Consider the following 15,185-nt stretch of genomic DNA (forward strand, 5'->3'; position numbering starts at 1 on the left):
CTCCCTGCCTTTCCCGTCTTTGACTCGACCTCCGTGCTTTTTCCGTCTTTGACTCGACCTCCCTGCCTTTCCCGTCTTTGACTCAACCTCCCTGCCTTTCCCGTCTTTGACTCGACCTCCGTGCTTTTTCCGTCTTTGACTCGACCTCCCTGCCTTTCCCGTCTTTGACTCGACCTCCGTGCTTTTCCCGTCTTTGACTCAACCTCCCTGCCTTTCCCGTCTTTGACTCGACCTCCCTGCCTTTCCCTGTCTTTGACTCGACCTCCGTGCTTTTCCCGTCTTTGACTCGAACTCCCTGCCTTTCCCGTCTTTGACTCGAACTCCCTGCCTTTCCTGTCTCTCCTCAGCTGAACTATCTGTTCAATTAAAACACACAACACAGGCCTGACTTCATCATCATAATAATCATAATCACCACCAACAACAACATGTATGTGTCACATCTATTTAATCGATGATACTTACTTAACAGACTATTATATAGTCATTACAACAAAGAGACATTAATCAACACGAATAACAGCAAGAGATAACTATTAGCTAACCAATAGCTAATTAGCAAAGTTATGTTTATACATAAATACAATGAGTAATCATGTTTTCAAGTCAACTACTATATTACCTCATGTTAATGAATCTGTCTTTATTGTAAAGTGTTACCTAACAATTCCAAAGTATTATTCAGTTGCAGAAAAGTAGTGAATGTCCTGTATATTTACAATCAAGGTCATATTCACAGACAGGAGACAAACCTACATGTAGAATGGCAGGTCTGTAGTAAAATATATAACATACAACTGCAAAGGAAAGAGAATCAACTCTTCGTATTGTTGAGACTCTGAAGATACAGGCTGTGACTGCAGCTATTCAATAGCCTGTAGCTGTCTCTCTCTCTCTCCGTCTCTGTCTGTCTTTCTCACTCTCTCTCCGTCTCTGTGTGTCTTTCTCTCTCTCCGTCTCTGTCTGTCTGTCTCTCTCTCTCTCTGTCTCTGTGTGTCTGTCTCTGTCTGTCTCTCTCTCTCTCTCCGTCTCTGTGTGTCTGTCTCTCTCTGCGTCTCTGTGTGTCTGTCTCTCTCTCTCGCTCTCTGTCTCTGTGTGTCTGTCTCTCTCTCTCTCTCCATCTGTGTGTCTGTGTGTCTGTGTGTCTGTGTGTCTGTGTGTCTGTCTGTCTGTCTGTCTGTCTGTCTGTCTGTCTGTCTGTCTGTCTGTCTGTCTGTCTGTCTGTCTGTCTGTCTGTCTGTCTGTCTCTCTCTCCGTCTCTGTCTCTCTCTCTCTCTCTCTCTCTCCGTCTGTGTGTCTGTGTATGTAATGTAATCATACTGTACATGAGTTAAAATGGTCCGCTACACAGATGCAAAGCATACTATTTATAGTCACAGTATTTCAACAGAACTCCGTGTTGTGAAAACAGAAGTACATGTTGTGTGGCACTATTGAGGTAATGTATGGAACGTTTCTATTGACTTACAGTGACTGCATTTAAATAGATTTGATATTAATGTAAGTTGTTCAATCTAGAGACTCTATTGCAGGAGCTTGTCTTGTGCTGGTCCTGCCTCGCAAAAGAGCCAGCCAGTGGATGGTTCTGGAGGAGGTTCTGATGAGTACAGCCCGTCCCAGCCAGTGGAAGGTTCTGGAGGAGGTTCTGATCAGTACAGCCCGTCCCAGCCAGTGGATGGTTCTGGAGGAGGTTCTGATCAGTACAGCCCGTCCCAGCCAGTGGATGGTTCTGGAGGAGGTTCTGATGAGTACAGCCCGTCCCAGCCAGTGGGTGGTTCTGGAGGAAGGGGTGTTTCAGAGGGTCTCTGTGTGCGCGTAGCCCTCCGAGCTCTGAGCGACACCAGATTCAACAGTCTCTCCAGCTCATCTCCTGACTCTGACCTCTCAAGCCTTGAACCCTGACCGCCAACTCCCGACCCCTGGGTCACCTCCAGGGGCGCCCAGGCGTTCTGTCCGTCCCAGGCCCTGAGCGGGGGCAGCAGCTGGGCTGGGTGGAGGTTGAGCCCTGGAGGAGGAGAGGGGTAACCCTGGTAGGCAGGCCGTGTTGGTGGAAGAGTATCATAGTGGTTCTGGTCTGGTTCTGGAACAGGGTCTGGGTCAGGGACTGTGTCTGGGTCTGGGTTGAGTTCACGGTACTCTTCATACACTGGTGATGAGGTGTCCTCTCGATCAATAGGTCGGTGCTCTTTCTCTCCCTCGCTGGAGTGGATTCTTTTTTCGACCGTGGTGCTTCTTTCGCCTGTGATCACTCTGTCTATCCCGTACCCTGTCCCTGTATGTCTCTCGTACCTCCTCTCGTACCTCCTGTCTGCTGTGTGTGGTCTGTCCAGCCCTGTTCCACCTCCGTCTCTACACTCACTCCTTTCCCTCCTGTTTCCTCTTCTGTCCCCTGAGTGTTCTCTCTGACCTCTTCTATCAGCTGAACCGTAGTCTCTGTGAACTCTCCCTCCATACCTTATCTCTCTCTCTCCCTCTCTCTCTCCTTCCATCCCTCTCTCTCCCTCTATCCCTCTCCCTCTTTCTCCCTCCATCCCTCTCCCCATCCTTCTCTCTCTCTCTCCCTCTATCCCTCTCTCTCCCTCAATCCCTCTCACTCTCTCCATCCCTCTCCCTCTCTCTCCCTCCATCCCTCGTCCTCTCGCTCTCTCCATCCCTCTCCCTCTCTCTCTTTCCATCCCTCTCCCTCTCTCTCTTTCCATCCCTCTCCCTCTCTCCATTCCTCTCCCTCTCGCTCTTTCCGTCCCTCTCCCTCTCTCCATGTCTCTTTCTCTCTCTCTCTCATACCCCCTCCTCTCAGCTGAGAGTGATCTGAGGCTTCTTCTGTCCCCTGAGTTTCCTCTTTCCCTCCTGTACCCCCCCAGCCCGTAGTCCAGCTGTAGTGAGTACACGCTTCCTGCTCTGCCGAACGACGGAAGGTCATCTATAATGTCACAGTGTGACCCCCCATCGATGCCAGGTAGGCGGAGCCGGGACGGGGACAGCCAATCAGACGACTCCCACTGGTACGCTGGAGAGGAAGAGGAGGGAGAGTGTTAGAAAGTTATTGTACATCTTGTGTTATTGTACATCTTGTGTGTTATTGTACATTATAACATCTTGTGTGTTATTGTACATTATAACATCTTGTGTGTTATTGTACATCTTGTGTGTTATCGTACATTATAACATCTTGTGTGTTATTGTACATCTTGTGTGTTATTGTACATTATAACATCTTGTGTGTTATTGTACATTATAACATCTTGTGTGTTATTGTACATTATAACATCTTGTGTGTTATTGTACATTATAACATCTTGTGTGTTATTGTACATTATAACATCTTGTGTGTTATCGTACATTATAACATTTTGTGTGTTATCGTACATTATAACATCTTGTGTGTTATTGTACATCTTGTGTGTTATTGTACATTATAACATCTTGTGTGTTATTGTACATTATAACATCTTGTGTGTTATTGAACATTATAACATCTTGTGTGTTATTGTACATTATAACATCTTGTGTGTTATTGTACATCTTGTGTGTTATCGTACATTATAACATCTTGTGTGTTATTGTACATCTTGTGTGTTATTGTACATTATAACATCTTGTGTGTTATTGTACATTATAACATCTTGTGTGTTATTGTACATTATAACATCTTGTGTGTTATTGTACATTATAACATCTTGTGTGTTATTGTACATTATAACATCTTGTGTGTTATTGTACATTATAACATCTTGTGTGTTATTGTACATTATAACATCTTGTGTGTTATTGTACATCTTGTGTGTTATTGTACATTATAACATCTTGTGTGTTATCGTACATTATAACATCTTGTGTGTTATTGTACATTATAACATCTTGTGTGTTATTGTACATCTTGTGTGTTATTGTACATCTTGTGTGTTATTGTACATTATAACATCTTGTGTGTTATTGTACATCTTGTGTGTTATTGTACATTATAACATCTTGTGTGTTATTGTACATCTTCGCTGGAGAGGAACTTCACTGCTGTATTGGGGGTCAAGGGTACATGTTAGTGGAGAGCGGGTACTGTAACATTGCAGCTACAAATCAAAGTGAAAAAATCCCCCAAAAACATTGTCTTTATTAATGTTTTTAAATGCTCTTACAATCCACTTAGTACTCTGACGAACTCTACACAAACGTCATCCTGGCAACTTCCTCGGTTTCCATTGGAAAATACTCACAAGATAGCTAACCGCTAGCTGATTATCATGCAGCAGCCTATGCTGAATAGCGTCGCTAGCATGCTAGCTAGATAGCTAATGACAATAACGTTAGTTTGTGGGTGTGCAAAATCAAGCAAATGGTGCTGAAATGACTAAATCATGTGTTTACATTGTAGTGGCTATTGATGTATTTGGTTGTTGTTTTTATGTTTATAGTGACATAAGAACTAAAAGACCTGATCCCATGATCTCCTGGCCCAAGTTCTACAGTCCAATGATCTCTGGTCCCATGATCTCTGACCGCATGTTCTACGGTCCCATGCTCTCTGGTCCCATGCTCTCTGGTCCCATGTTCTCTGGTCCCATGCTCTCCTGGCCCAAGTTCTACAGTCCAATGATCTCTGGTCCCATGATCTCTGATCCCATGCTCTCTGGCCCCATGCTCTCCTGGCCCAAGTTCTACAGGTCCCATGCTCTCTGGCCCCATGTTCTACAGTCCAATGATCTCTGGTCCCATGCTCTCTGGTCCCATGCTCTCTGGCCCCATGTTCTACAGTCCAATGATCTCTGGTCCCATGTTCTCTGGTCCCATGCTCTCTGGTCCCATGTTCTACAGTCCAATGATCTCTGGTCCCATGATCTCTGGCCCCATGTTCTACAGTCCAATGATCTCTGGTCCCATGCTCTCTGGTCCCATGCTCTCTGGTCCCATGTTCTCTGGTCCCATGTTCTCTGGTCCCATGATCTCTGGTCCCATGCTCTCTGGCCCCATGTTCTACGGTCCCATGCTCTCTGGTCCCATGTTCTACGGTCTCATGCTCTCTGGTCCCATGCTCCCTGGTCCCATGTTCTCTGGTCCCATGCTCTCCTGTCCCATGTTCTACGGTCCCATGCTTTCCGGTCCCATGTTCTCTGGTCCCATGTTCTCTGGTCCCATGCTCTCTGGTCCCATGCTCTCTGGTCCCATGTTCTACGGTCCCATGTTCTCTGGTCCCACGCTCTCTGGCCCCACGCTCTCTGGCCCCATGCTCTCTGGCCCCATGCTCTCTGGTCCCATGTTCTCTGGTCCCATGCTCCCTGGTCCCACGTTCTCTGGTCCCATGCTCTCTGATTCCACGTTCTCTGGTCCCATGCTCTACGGTCCCATGCTCTCTGGCCCCATGCTCTCTGGTCCCATGTTCTACGGTCCCACGCTCTCTGGTCCCCATGCTCTCTGGTCCCACGCTTTCTGGTCCCACGCTCTCTGGTCCCATGTTCTCCTGTGACATGTTCTCTGGTCCCATGCTCTCTGGTCTCATGCTCTCCTGTCCCATGCTCTGCTGTGACATGCTCTCTGGTCCCATGCTCTCTGGTCCCATGCTCTCTGGTCCCATGCTATCCGGCCCCATGCTCTCTGGCCCCATGTTCTCTGGTCCCACGCTCTCTGGTCCCACGCTCCCTGGTCCCATGCTCTCTGGCCCCATGCTCCCTGGTCCCATGCTCCCTGGTCCCATGTTCTACGGTCCCATGCTCTCTGGTCCCATGCTTTCCGGTCCCATGTTCTCTTGTCCCATGCTCTCTGGTCCCATGCTCTACAGTCATCGGCTCTCCTGTCCTATGGTCTCCGGTCCCATGCTTTCTGGTCCAACGCTCTCTGGTCCCATGTTCTCTGTCCCATGCTCTCTGGTCCCATGTTCTCTGGTCCCACGCTCTCTGGTCCCACGCTCTCTGGTCCCATGCTCTCTGGTCCCATGCTCCCTGGTCCCACGCTCTCCTGTCCCACGCTCTCCGGTCCCACGCTCCCTGGTCCCATGCTCCCTGGTCCCATGCTCTACGGTCCCATGTTCTACGGTCCCATGTTCTCTGGTCCCACGCTCTCTGGTCCCACGCTCTCTGGTCCCACGCTCTCTGGTCCCACGTTCTCTGGTCCCACGCTCTCTGGTCCCACGTTCTCTGGTCCCACGCTCTCTGGTCCCATGCTCTCTGGTCCCACGCTCTCTGCTCCCATGTTCTCTGTCCCACGCTCTCTGGTCCCATGCTCACATGGTCCCATGCTCTCTGATACCGTGTTTTACGGTCCCATGCTCTCTGATACCGTGTTTTACGGTCCCATGCTCTTTGGTCCCATGCTCTCTGATACCGTGTTTTACGGTCCCATGTTCTCTGATACCGTGTTTTACGGTCCCATGTTCTCTGGTCCCATGTTCTCTGGTCCCATGTTCTCTGGTCCCATGCTCTCTGGTCCCATGCTCTCTGGTCCCATGCTATTTGGTCGCATGCTCTCCGGGACCAGACGTGAGTGCTGCAGCTCTGTGCCTAAACATGTTTATCTACTAACTAACTTAAGCACACCTGTTGTAACTGCCGCTGTTAGTGCAGTAAAGGTCAGATGATGTTCTTGTGGGCGAGGATCCCTGGACGGATTTCTCTTGAGTATGAACATCGACTGTCTCAACATGAATGGAAATAATTCCAGACTCAGCCCTTTCAGAAAAAGCCTGACATTTCATATCCTTGAAGAGGTAGATCATGTTTTAACTTCCCTGCCAAACAACAAGGCAAGTGGATCAGATGGTGTCACCTACGTGACTATAAAGACCACAAGGCCCCAGTCCTCCCGTGTTCATCAGATGGTGTCACCTACGTGACTATAAAGACCACAAGGCCCCAGTCCTCCCGTGTTCATCAGATGGTGTCACCTACGTGACTATAAAGACCACAAGGCCCCGCTCATCCCGTGTTCATCAGATGGTGTCACCTACGTGACTATAAAGACCACAAGGCCCCGGTCCTCCCGTGTTCATCAGATGGTGTCACCTACGTGACTATAAAGACCACAAGGCCCCAGTCCTCCCGTGTTCATCAGATGGTGTCACCTACGTGACTATAAAGACCACAAGGCCCCGCTCCTCCCGTGTTCATCAGATGGTGTCACCTACGTGACTATAAAGACCACAAGGCCCCGCTCCTCCCGTGTTCATCAGATGGTGTCACCTACGTGACTATAAAGACCACAAGGCCCCAGTCCTCCCGTGTTCATCAGATGGTGTCACCTACGTGACTATAAAGACCACAAGGCCCCACTCCTCCCGTGTTCATCAGATGGTGTCACCTACGTGACTATAAAGACCACAAGGCCCCGCTCCTCCCATGTACATCTTCAATGCCCATCTGATTCATGGAATGATACCTTTTGGTCTCATGGAAGGGTGCTCTAAAACACAGAATACACCCAACAATACAATGATCCATCTACATGGAGAGACATCTCCCCTCTTGCCCTCTGTCTAGAAAGTGTGCTACACGGAGGCAGAAGGTTCCACGGGGCCAGAGACACAGAGGACAACTTCCTGGGCCTCAGGAGGAAGGCAAAATTGGACGCTCGCGTTACTGCAGGCTTTGGGAGTCTGGTCAGACCGTTCGGACATCAATGACCTGTGCAACCGGACTTGAGACTAGTCCGGCGTAGCCATACTTCCAATATCACCTTGTTCAGTTGGAGATCTGGAGAATTTAGCCAAAATTAGCCAAAATGATTTGAATGGACCGCTGGCAGCAAGATTGTGAGTGGGGGATGTTACATTTCAAGACTCCTCCCCCACATGCCCGTTGGCGTTTTGCAGAGTTGTCAACATAGCAGAAAATGGAAGAAAGCTTTGGAGGACATCACACACACGAGGAACACTCGTCGAACCGAAAGGTATGAGCTTCAACTCACAGTCCATATGGCATCAGGACATAAAATTAGAACAGTCACTCACCTGGAGTGCTGTAGGTCTGCCCTCCATCCATACCTGACACTGAGAGACACAGAGACACAGAGAGAGAAACAGAGCGAGAGAGAGGCAGAGAGAGAGAGTGAGAGAGTGAGAGAGAGGCAGAGAGAGAGAGAGAGAGAGAGGCAGAGGCAGAGAGAGAGAGACAGAGAGAGAGGCAGAGAGAGAGAGGCAGAGAGAGAGAGGCAGAGAGAGAGAGGCAGAGAGAGAGAGAGGCAGAGAGAGAGGCAGAGAGAGAGAGGCAGAGAGAGAGAGGCAGAGAGAGAGAGAGAGACAGAGAGAGAGAGAGGCAGAGAGAGAGAGAGAGAGAAACAAAGAGAGAGAGAGAAAGAAAGAGAGAGAGAGAGAGAGAGAGAGAGAGAGAGAGAGAGGCAGAGTGAGAGAAACAGAGAGAGAGACAGAGAGAGAGACAGAGAGAGAGAGAGAAGAAAGAGAGAGAGAGCTCAATTGACACAACATTCACAGCATACTGAGATAAAGCCTGGTGTTCAAAATCAAAATAAAACCTCTTGATAACACTTTACATTGTTACCCCTTATTACCTATGTAACTAACACAGTAATAACTGTAGTAATAACATAGTAGTTACACACTGTAGGTGTTATGTCATTACATGGTGATAAGTTTGTTGTGGAATCAACACAATTTGCTTTCACTTGCAGAAGGTTATTCCACATGTGTAATTACTGATGTTATTACCCATTTTCTTGTTCCATTATGTAACTAATGTTCTGTAATTACACGTTTGAAAAGTCACCTGTCAATTACCATGTTAATAACTCAAACCAAAATCTGAGCTTGTTACATGTAACTACAAGGTGCCCACTACCATTGAATCCACATGTAACACCAGGGTTGATAAATAGACTGGGAGCTGGTAACAACAATTGTAACAAGGAACACCCTGTCATTAACTACCGGTCATTAACTACCGGTCATTAACTACCCTGTCATTAACTACCGGTCATTAACTACCCTGTCATTAACTACCTGTCATTAACTGCCGGTCATTAACTACCGGTTATTAACTACCGGTCATTAACTACCGGTCATTAACTACCTGTCATTAACTACCTGTCATTAACTACCGGTCATTAACTACCTGTCATTAACTACCTGTCATTAACTACGGGTCATTAACTACCTGTAATTAACTACCTGTAATTAACTACCGGTCATTAACTACCGGTCATTAACTACCGGTCATTAACTACCGGTCATTAACTACGGGTCATTAACTACGGGTCATTAACTCCGGGTCATTAACTACCGGTCATTAACTACCGGTCATTAACTACCGGTCATTAACTACCGGTCATTAACTACCTGTCACTAACTACCTGTCATTAACTACCGGTCACTAAGTACCTGTCATTAACTACCTATCATTAACTACCTGTCACTAACTACCTGTCATTAACTACAACTCATTAACTACAACTCATTAACTACAACTCATTAACTACAACTCATTAACTACCTGTCATTAACTACCTGTCATTAACTACCTGTCATTAACTACAACTCATTAACTACAACTCATTAACTACCGGTCATTAACTACCTGTAATTAACTACCGGTCATTAACTACCGGTCATTAACTGCCGGTCATGAACTACCTGTCACTAACTACCGGTCACTAACTACCGGTCATTAACTACCGGTCATTAACTACCGGTCATTAACTACCCTGTCATTAACTACCCGGTCATTAACTACCGGTCATTAACTACCCGGTCATTAACTACCGGTCATTAACTACCGGTCATTAACTACCGGTCATTAACTACCAGTCATTAACTACCAGTCATTAACTACCCTGTCATTAACTACCGGTCATTAACTACCAATCATTAACTACCGGTCATTAACTACCGGTCATTAACTACCCTGTCATTAACTACCGGTCATTAACTACCGGTCATTAACTACCGGTCATTAACTACCTGTCATTAACTACCTGTCATTAACTACAACTCATTAACTACAACTCATTAACTACAACTCATTAACTACAACTCATTAACTACAACTCATTAACTACAACTCATTAACTACCGGTCATTAACTACCGGTCATTAACTACCTGTAATTAACTACCATTCATTAACTACCATTCATTAACTACCTGTAATTAACTACCTGTAATTAACTACCGGTCATTAACTACCATTCATTAACTACCGGTCATTAACTACCGGTCATTAACTACCGGTCATTAACTACCGGTCATTAACTACCGGTCATTAACTACCCATCATTAACTACCGGTCATTAACTACCCTGTCATTAACTACCGGTCATTAACTACCGGTCATTAACTACCTGTCATTAACTACCGCATTTGCATTTGCATTTGAGTCATTTAGCAGACGCTCTTATCCAGACCGACTTACAGTAGTGAATACATACATTCATTAACTACATGTTTATTTTGTGCTGGCCCCCGGAATCGAACCCACAACCTTGCAAACTACCATGCTCTACCAACTAAGCTACGGAAGGCGGTCATTAACTACCGGTCATTAACTACCGGTCATTAACTACCGGTCATTAACTACCGGTCATTAACTCCCCGTCATAAACTACCCATCATTAACTACCCATCATTAACTACCGGTCATTAACTACCCTGTCATTAACTACCCTGTCATTAACTACCGGTCATTAACTACCTGTCATTAACTACCGGTCATTAACTACCGGTCATTAACTACCGGTCATTAACTACCGGTCATTAACTACCGGTCATTAACTACCCATCATTAACTACCCATCATTAACTACCGGTCATTAACTACCCTGTCATTAACTACCGGTCATTAACTACCGGTCATTAACTACCTGTCATTAACTACCGGTCATTAACTACCTGTCATTAACTACCGGTCATTAACTACCGGTCATTAACTACCAGTCATTAACTACCAGTCATTAACTACCCTGTCATTAACTACCGGTCATTAACTACCAATCATTAACTACCGGTCATTAACTACCTGTCATTAACTACCGGTCATTAACTACAACTCATTAACTACAACTCATTAACTACAACTCATTAACTACCGGTCATTAACTACCGGTCATTAACTACCTGTAATTAACTACCATTCATTAACTACCATTCATTAACTACCTGTAATTAACTACCTGTAATTAACTACCTGTAATTAACTACCGGTCATTAACTACCATTCATTAACTACCATTCATTAACTACCGGTCATTAACTACCGGTCATTAACTACCGGTCATTAACTTCCGGTCATTAACTACCGGTCATTAACTACCGGTCATTAACTACCGGTCATTAACTACCCATCATTAACTACCCATCATTAACTACCGGTCATTAACTACCCTGTCATTAACTACCGGTCATTAACTACCGGTCATTAACTACCCGTCATTAACTACCGGTCATTAACTACCGGTCATTAACTACCGGTCATTAACTATTCATATGAAATCCTTTTTTCAGAGGGGTTCCTCGAGGAACTGGAAAGGTTCTGCCAGTGTGGCAACTCAAAAAGGTTCTTCCAGGCACCTTTACTTGTCAGAGTACACGGGACGCATCCATTGTGTGTCCGTGTGAGAGGACAGTTACTGGAGTGTCAGTTAGTGTATGGGACACATCTCGTGTAAGAGGACAGTTACTGGAGTGTACAGTGCAGCAATACCTTCATTCTCTATACTGTCCACGGTATTATTCACCAGACATATTACAGTCACTATGGAGGCTGAGAGAGAGAGAGAGAGAGAGACAGAGACAGAGACAGAGAGAGAGAGAGAGAGAGAGAGAGAGAGAGAGAGAGAGAGTGTGTTATCATTTCATTACTATATTCTGTTAATTAATATTAACCTGCATGAACATTGTTCACAAAAATGCGACTGTACAAGCCTACATGAAACTCTGTGTGTGTGTGTGTGCGTGTGTGTGTGCGCGTGTGTGTGCCTGTGTGTGCCTGTACGTGTGTGTGTGTGTGTGTGTGCGTATGTGTGTGTGTGTGCCTGTACGTGCGTGTGTGTGTGTGTGTGTGTGTGTGTGGGGGACAATTGGTTGGACCCCCCCCCTTAACCACACTACTAACCTTACGGCCTTAAATTAAGACGCATCATTTTTTGGTTCATTCATTTGTACGATAGCCCATTTTGACTTTGTGTCTTTGGTAACTAGTGGCAACCATAAATAAGGAAGACAAAATGGAGCTTCTCTTTTCCGGCAAAACGATCACATCTCTCCCTGACTACGTCCCAAATGGCAATCTATTCCCTACATAGTGCACTACTTTTGACCAGAGTACTATGGGCCCTGGTCTAAAGTAGTGCACTATATAGGGAATAGGGTTCCATAGGGCTCTGGTCTAAAGTAGTGCACTATATATAGGGAATAGGGTGTCATAGGGCTCTGGTATAAAGTAGTGCACTATATAGGGAATAGGGTGCCATAGGACTCTGGTCTAAAGTAGTGCACTACACAGGGAATAGGGTGCAATTTGGGACACGACAGGATGATCTCGATTGTGCATCAGTAAAAATTTGTGAGGGTTTTAGGTGGCAAGCCACATTTCTTCAGCCTCCTAAGGTTGAAGAGGTGCTGTTTCACCTTCTTCACCACGCTGTCTATGTGGGTGGGTCATTTCATTTTGTCCGTGATGTGTTCCCCCGAGGAACTTAAAATTTTCCACATTCTCCACTACTGTCCCGTCGATGTGGATAGGGGGCTGCTCCTCTGCTGTTTCCTGAAGTCCACGATCAGCTCCTTTGTCTTGTTGACGTTGAGTGAGAGGTTGTTTTCCTGACACCACACTCCGAGGGCCCTCGGTCCTCCCTGTAGACTGTCTCGTCGTTGTTGGTAATCAAGCCCACTACTGTGGTGTCGTCTGCGAACTTGATGATTGAGTCGTGGGTGAACAGGGAGTACAGTAAAGGGCTGAGAACGCACCCTTGTGGGGCCCCTAGTGTTGAGGATCAGAGGGGTGGAGATGTTGTTTCCTACCTTCACCACCTGGGGGCGGCCCGTCAGAAAGTCCAGGACCCAGTTGCACAGGGTGGGGTCCAGACCCAGTGCCTCCAGCTTAATGACGAGCTTGGAGGGTACTGTGGTGTTGAATGCTGAGCTGTAGTCAATGAACAGCATTCTTACATAGGTATTCCTCTTGTCCAGATGGGTTAGGGCAGTGTGCAGTGTGATGGCGATTTGTATCGTCTGTGGACATTTTGGGACGGTAAGCAAATTGGAGTGGGTCTAGGAGCGCCGGGAGTTTTCCCAGTGGGCCGCTTGAAAATTGGGGCCGATGCAACGCAAAATATAAATAACCCCACCCCCCGCTTAAATAAAAATACCCAAGTGCTCTGTGTGACTGGCCCAGGCGAGTGGGCTGCCGGCCCACTGCCACTGCGGTAGGGTATTACATCTGTCAGTCTCTCTCTCCCAGCCAATTACTTTTGGTCCAGTCCATTCTAACTTTACCTGGGCCCCCGCCCCTTTCCCATCTCTGTTTAAGTGGTGACATTTGGATAAACAGTGGAGTGGAGCAGATGGATAAACAGTGGAGTGGAGCAGATGGATAAACAGTGGAGTGGAGCAGATGGATAAACAGTGGAGTGGAGCAGATGGATAAACAGTGGAGTGGAGCAGATGGATAAATAGTGGAGTGGAGCAGATGGATAAACAGTGGAGGGGAAGCAGATGGATAAACAGTGGAGTGGAGCAGATGGATAAACAGTGGAGTGGAGCAGATGGATAAACAGTGGAGGGGAAGCAGATGGATAAACAGTGGAGGGGAAGCAGATGGATAAACAGTGGAGTGGAGCAGATGGATAAACAGTGGAGTGGAGCAGATGGATAAACAGTGGAGTGGAGCAGATGGATAAACAGTGGAGGGGAAGCAGATGGATAAACAGTGGAGGGGAAGCAGATGGATAAACAGTGGAGTGGAGCAGATGGATAAACAGTGGAGTGGAGCAGATGGATAAACAGTGGAGTGGAGCAGATGGATAAACAGTGGAGTGGAGCAGATGGATAAACAGTGGAGTGGAGCAGATGGATAAACAGTGGAGTGGAGCAGATGGATAAACAGTGGAGTGGAGCAGATGGATAAACAGTGGAGTGGAGCAGATGGATAAACAGTGGAGTGGAGCAGATGGATAAACAGTGGAGTGGAGCAGATGGATAAACAGTGGAGTGGAGCAGATGGATAAACAGTGGAGTGGAGCAGATGGATAAATAGTGGAGTGGAGCAGATGGATAAACAGTGGAGTGGAGCAGATGGATAAACGAAAAGAAAACACATAAAGGTGGTGATGAAAAGCGAAGAGAGAGAAGAGGTTGAAGTCCCGTGAGGCTGATGCAGCCAAATGTTTTAAAATAACAAATTATTAATTTGGTGCCATTACCAGTCATTCATCTGAGCCTAGTGAGGCTGAAGACACTGGCAGCAGAGAGAGGAGAGAGAGGAGAGAGCAGAGAGAGAGAGAGAGCAGAGAGGAGAGAGAGCAGAGAGAGCAGAGAGAGCAGAGAGAACAGAGAGAGCAGAGAGAGGAGAGAGAACAGAGAGGAGAGAGAACAGAGAGAGGAGAGAGAGCAGAGAGAGGAGAGAGAGCAGAGAGAGGAGAGAGAGCAGAGAGAGCAGAGAGAGGAGAGAGAACAGAGAGAGGAGAGAGAGCAGAGAGAGGAGAGAGAGCAGAGAGAGGAGAGCAGAGAGAGCAGAGAGAGGAGAGAGAGCAGAGAGAGGAGAGAGAGCAGAGAGAGGAGAGCAGAGAGAGCAGAGAGAGGAGAGCAGAGAGAGAGAGGAGAGAGAGCAGAGAGAGGAGAGAGAGCAGAGAGAACAGAGAGAGGAGAGAGAACAGAGAGAGGAGAGAGAACAGAGAGAGGAGAGAGAGCAGAGAGAGGAGAGCAGAGAGAGCAGAGAGAGGAGAGCAGAGAGAGGAGAGTGCAGAGAGAGCAGAGAGAGGAGAGAGAGCAGAGAGAGCAGAGAGAGGAGAGAGAGCAGAGAGAGGAGAGAGAGCAGAGAGAGGAGAGCAGAGAGAGCAGAGAGAGGAGAGAGAGCAGAGAGAGGAGAGCAGAGAGAGCAGAGAGAGGAGAGTGCAGAGAGAGGAGAGAGAGCAGAGAGAGCAGAGAGAGGAGAGAGAACAGAGAGAGGAGAGAGAGCAGAGAGAGGAGAGAGAGCAGAGAGAACAGAGAGAGGAGAGAGAACAGAGAGAGGAGAGAGAGCAGAGAGAGGAGAGCAG

The 15,185-nt window shown here is 46.9% G+C and overlaps 1 protein-coding gene across 1 annotated transcript in view; it reads right to left on the bottom strand.

The window, feature by feature from the left end:
• Window positions 1-2,729: 2,729 nt before the first annotated feature.
• Window positions 2,730-15,185, bottom strand: part of LOC106590939 (protocadherin Fat 3) — a gene marked incomplete at its 3' end in the record, with an annotated part of 93,208 nt that continues 80,752 nt past the window's right edge. The window contains exons 26-28 of the mRNA XM_045688914.1: window positions 11,633-11,692; window positions 7,934-7,972; window positions 2,730-3,007 (exon numbers count right to left, since the gene is read on the bottom strand). Coding sequence (XP_045544870.1) covers window positions 2,730-3,007; window positions 7,934-7,972; window positions 11,633-11,692 — 377 coding nt within the window. The remainder of the gene's footprint in view (window positions 3,008-7,933; window positions 7,973-11,632; window positions 11,693-15,185) is intronic.

This window comes from Salmo salar, chromosome ssa11 (genome assembly GCF_905237065.1).
Source record: "Salmo salar chromosome ssa11, Ssal_v3.1, whole genome shotgun sequence".
In the NCBI taxonomy this organism is placed as follows: Eukaryota; Metazoa; Chordata; class Actinopteri; order Salmoniformes; family Salmonidae; genus Salmo; species Salmo salar.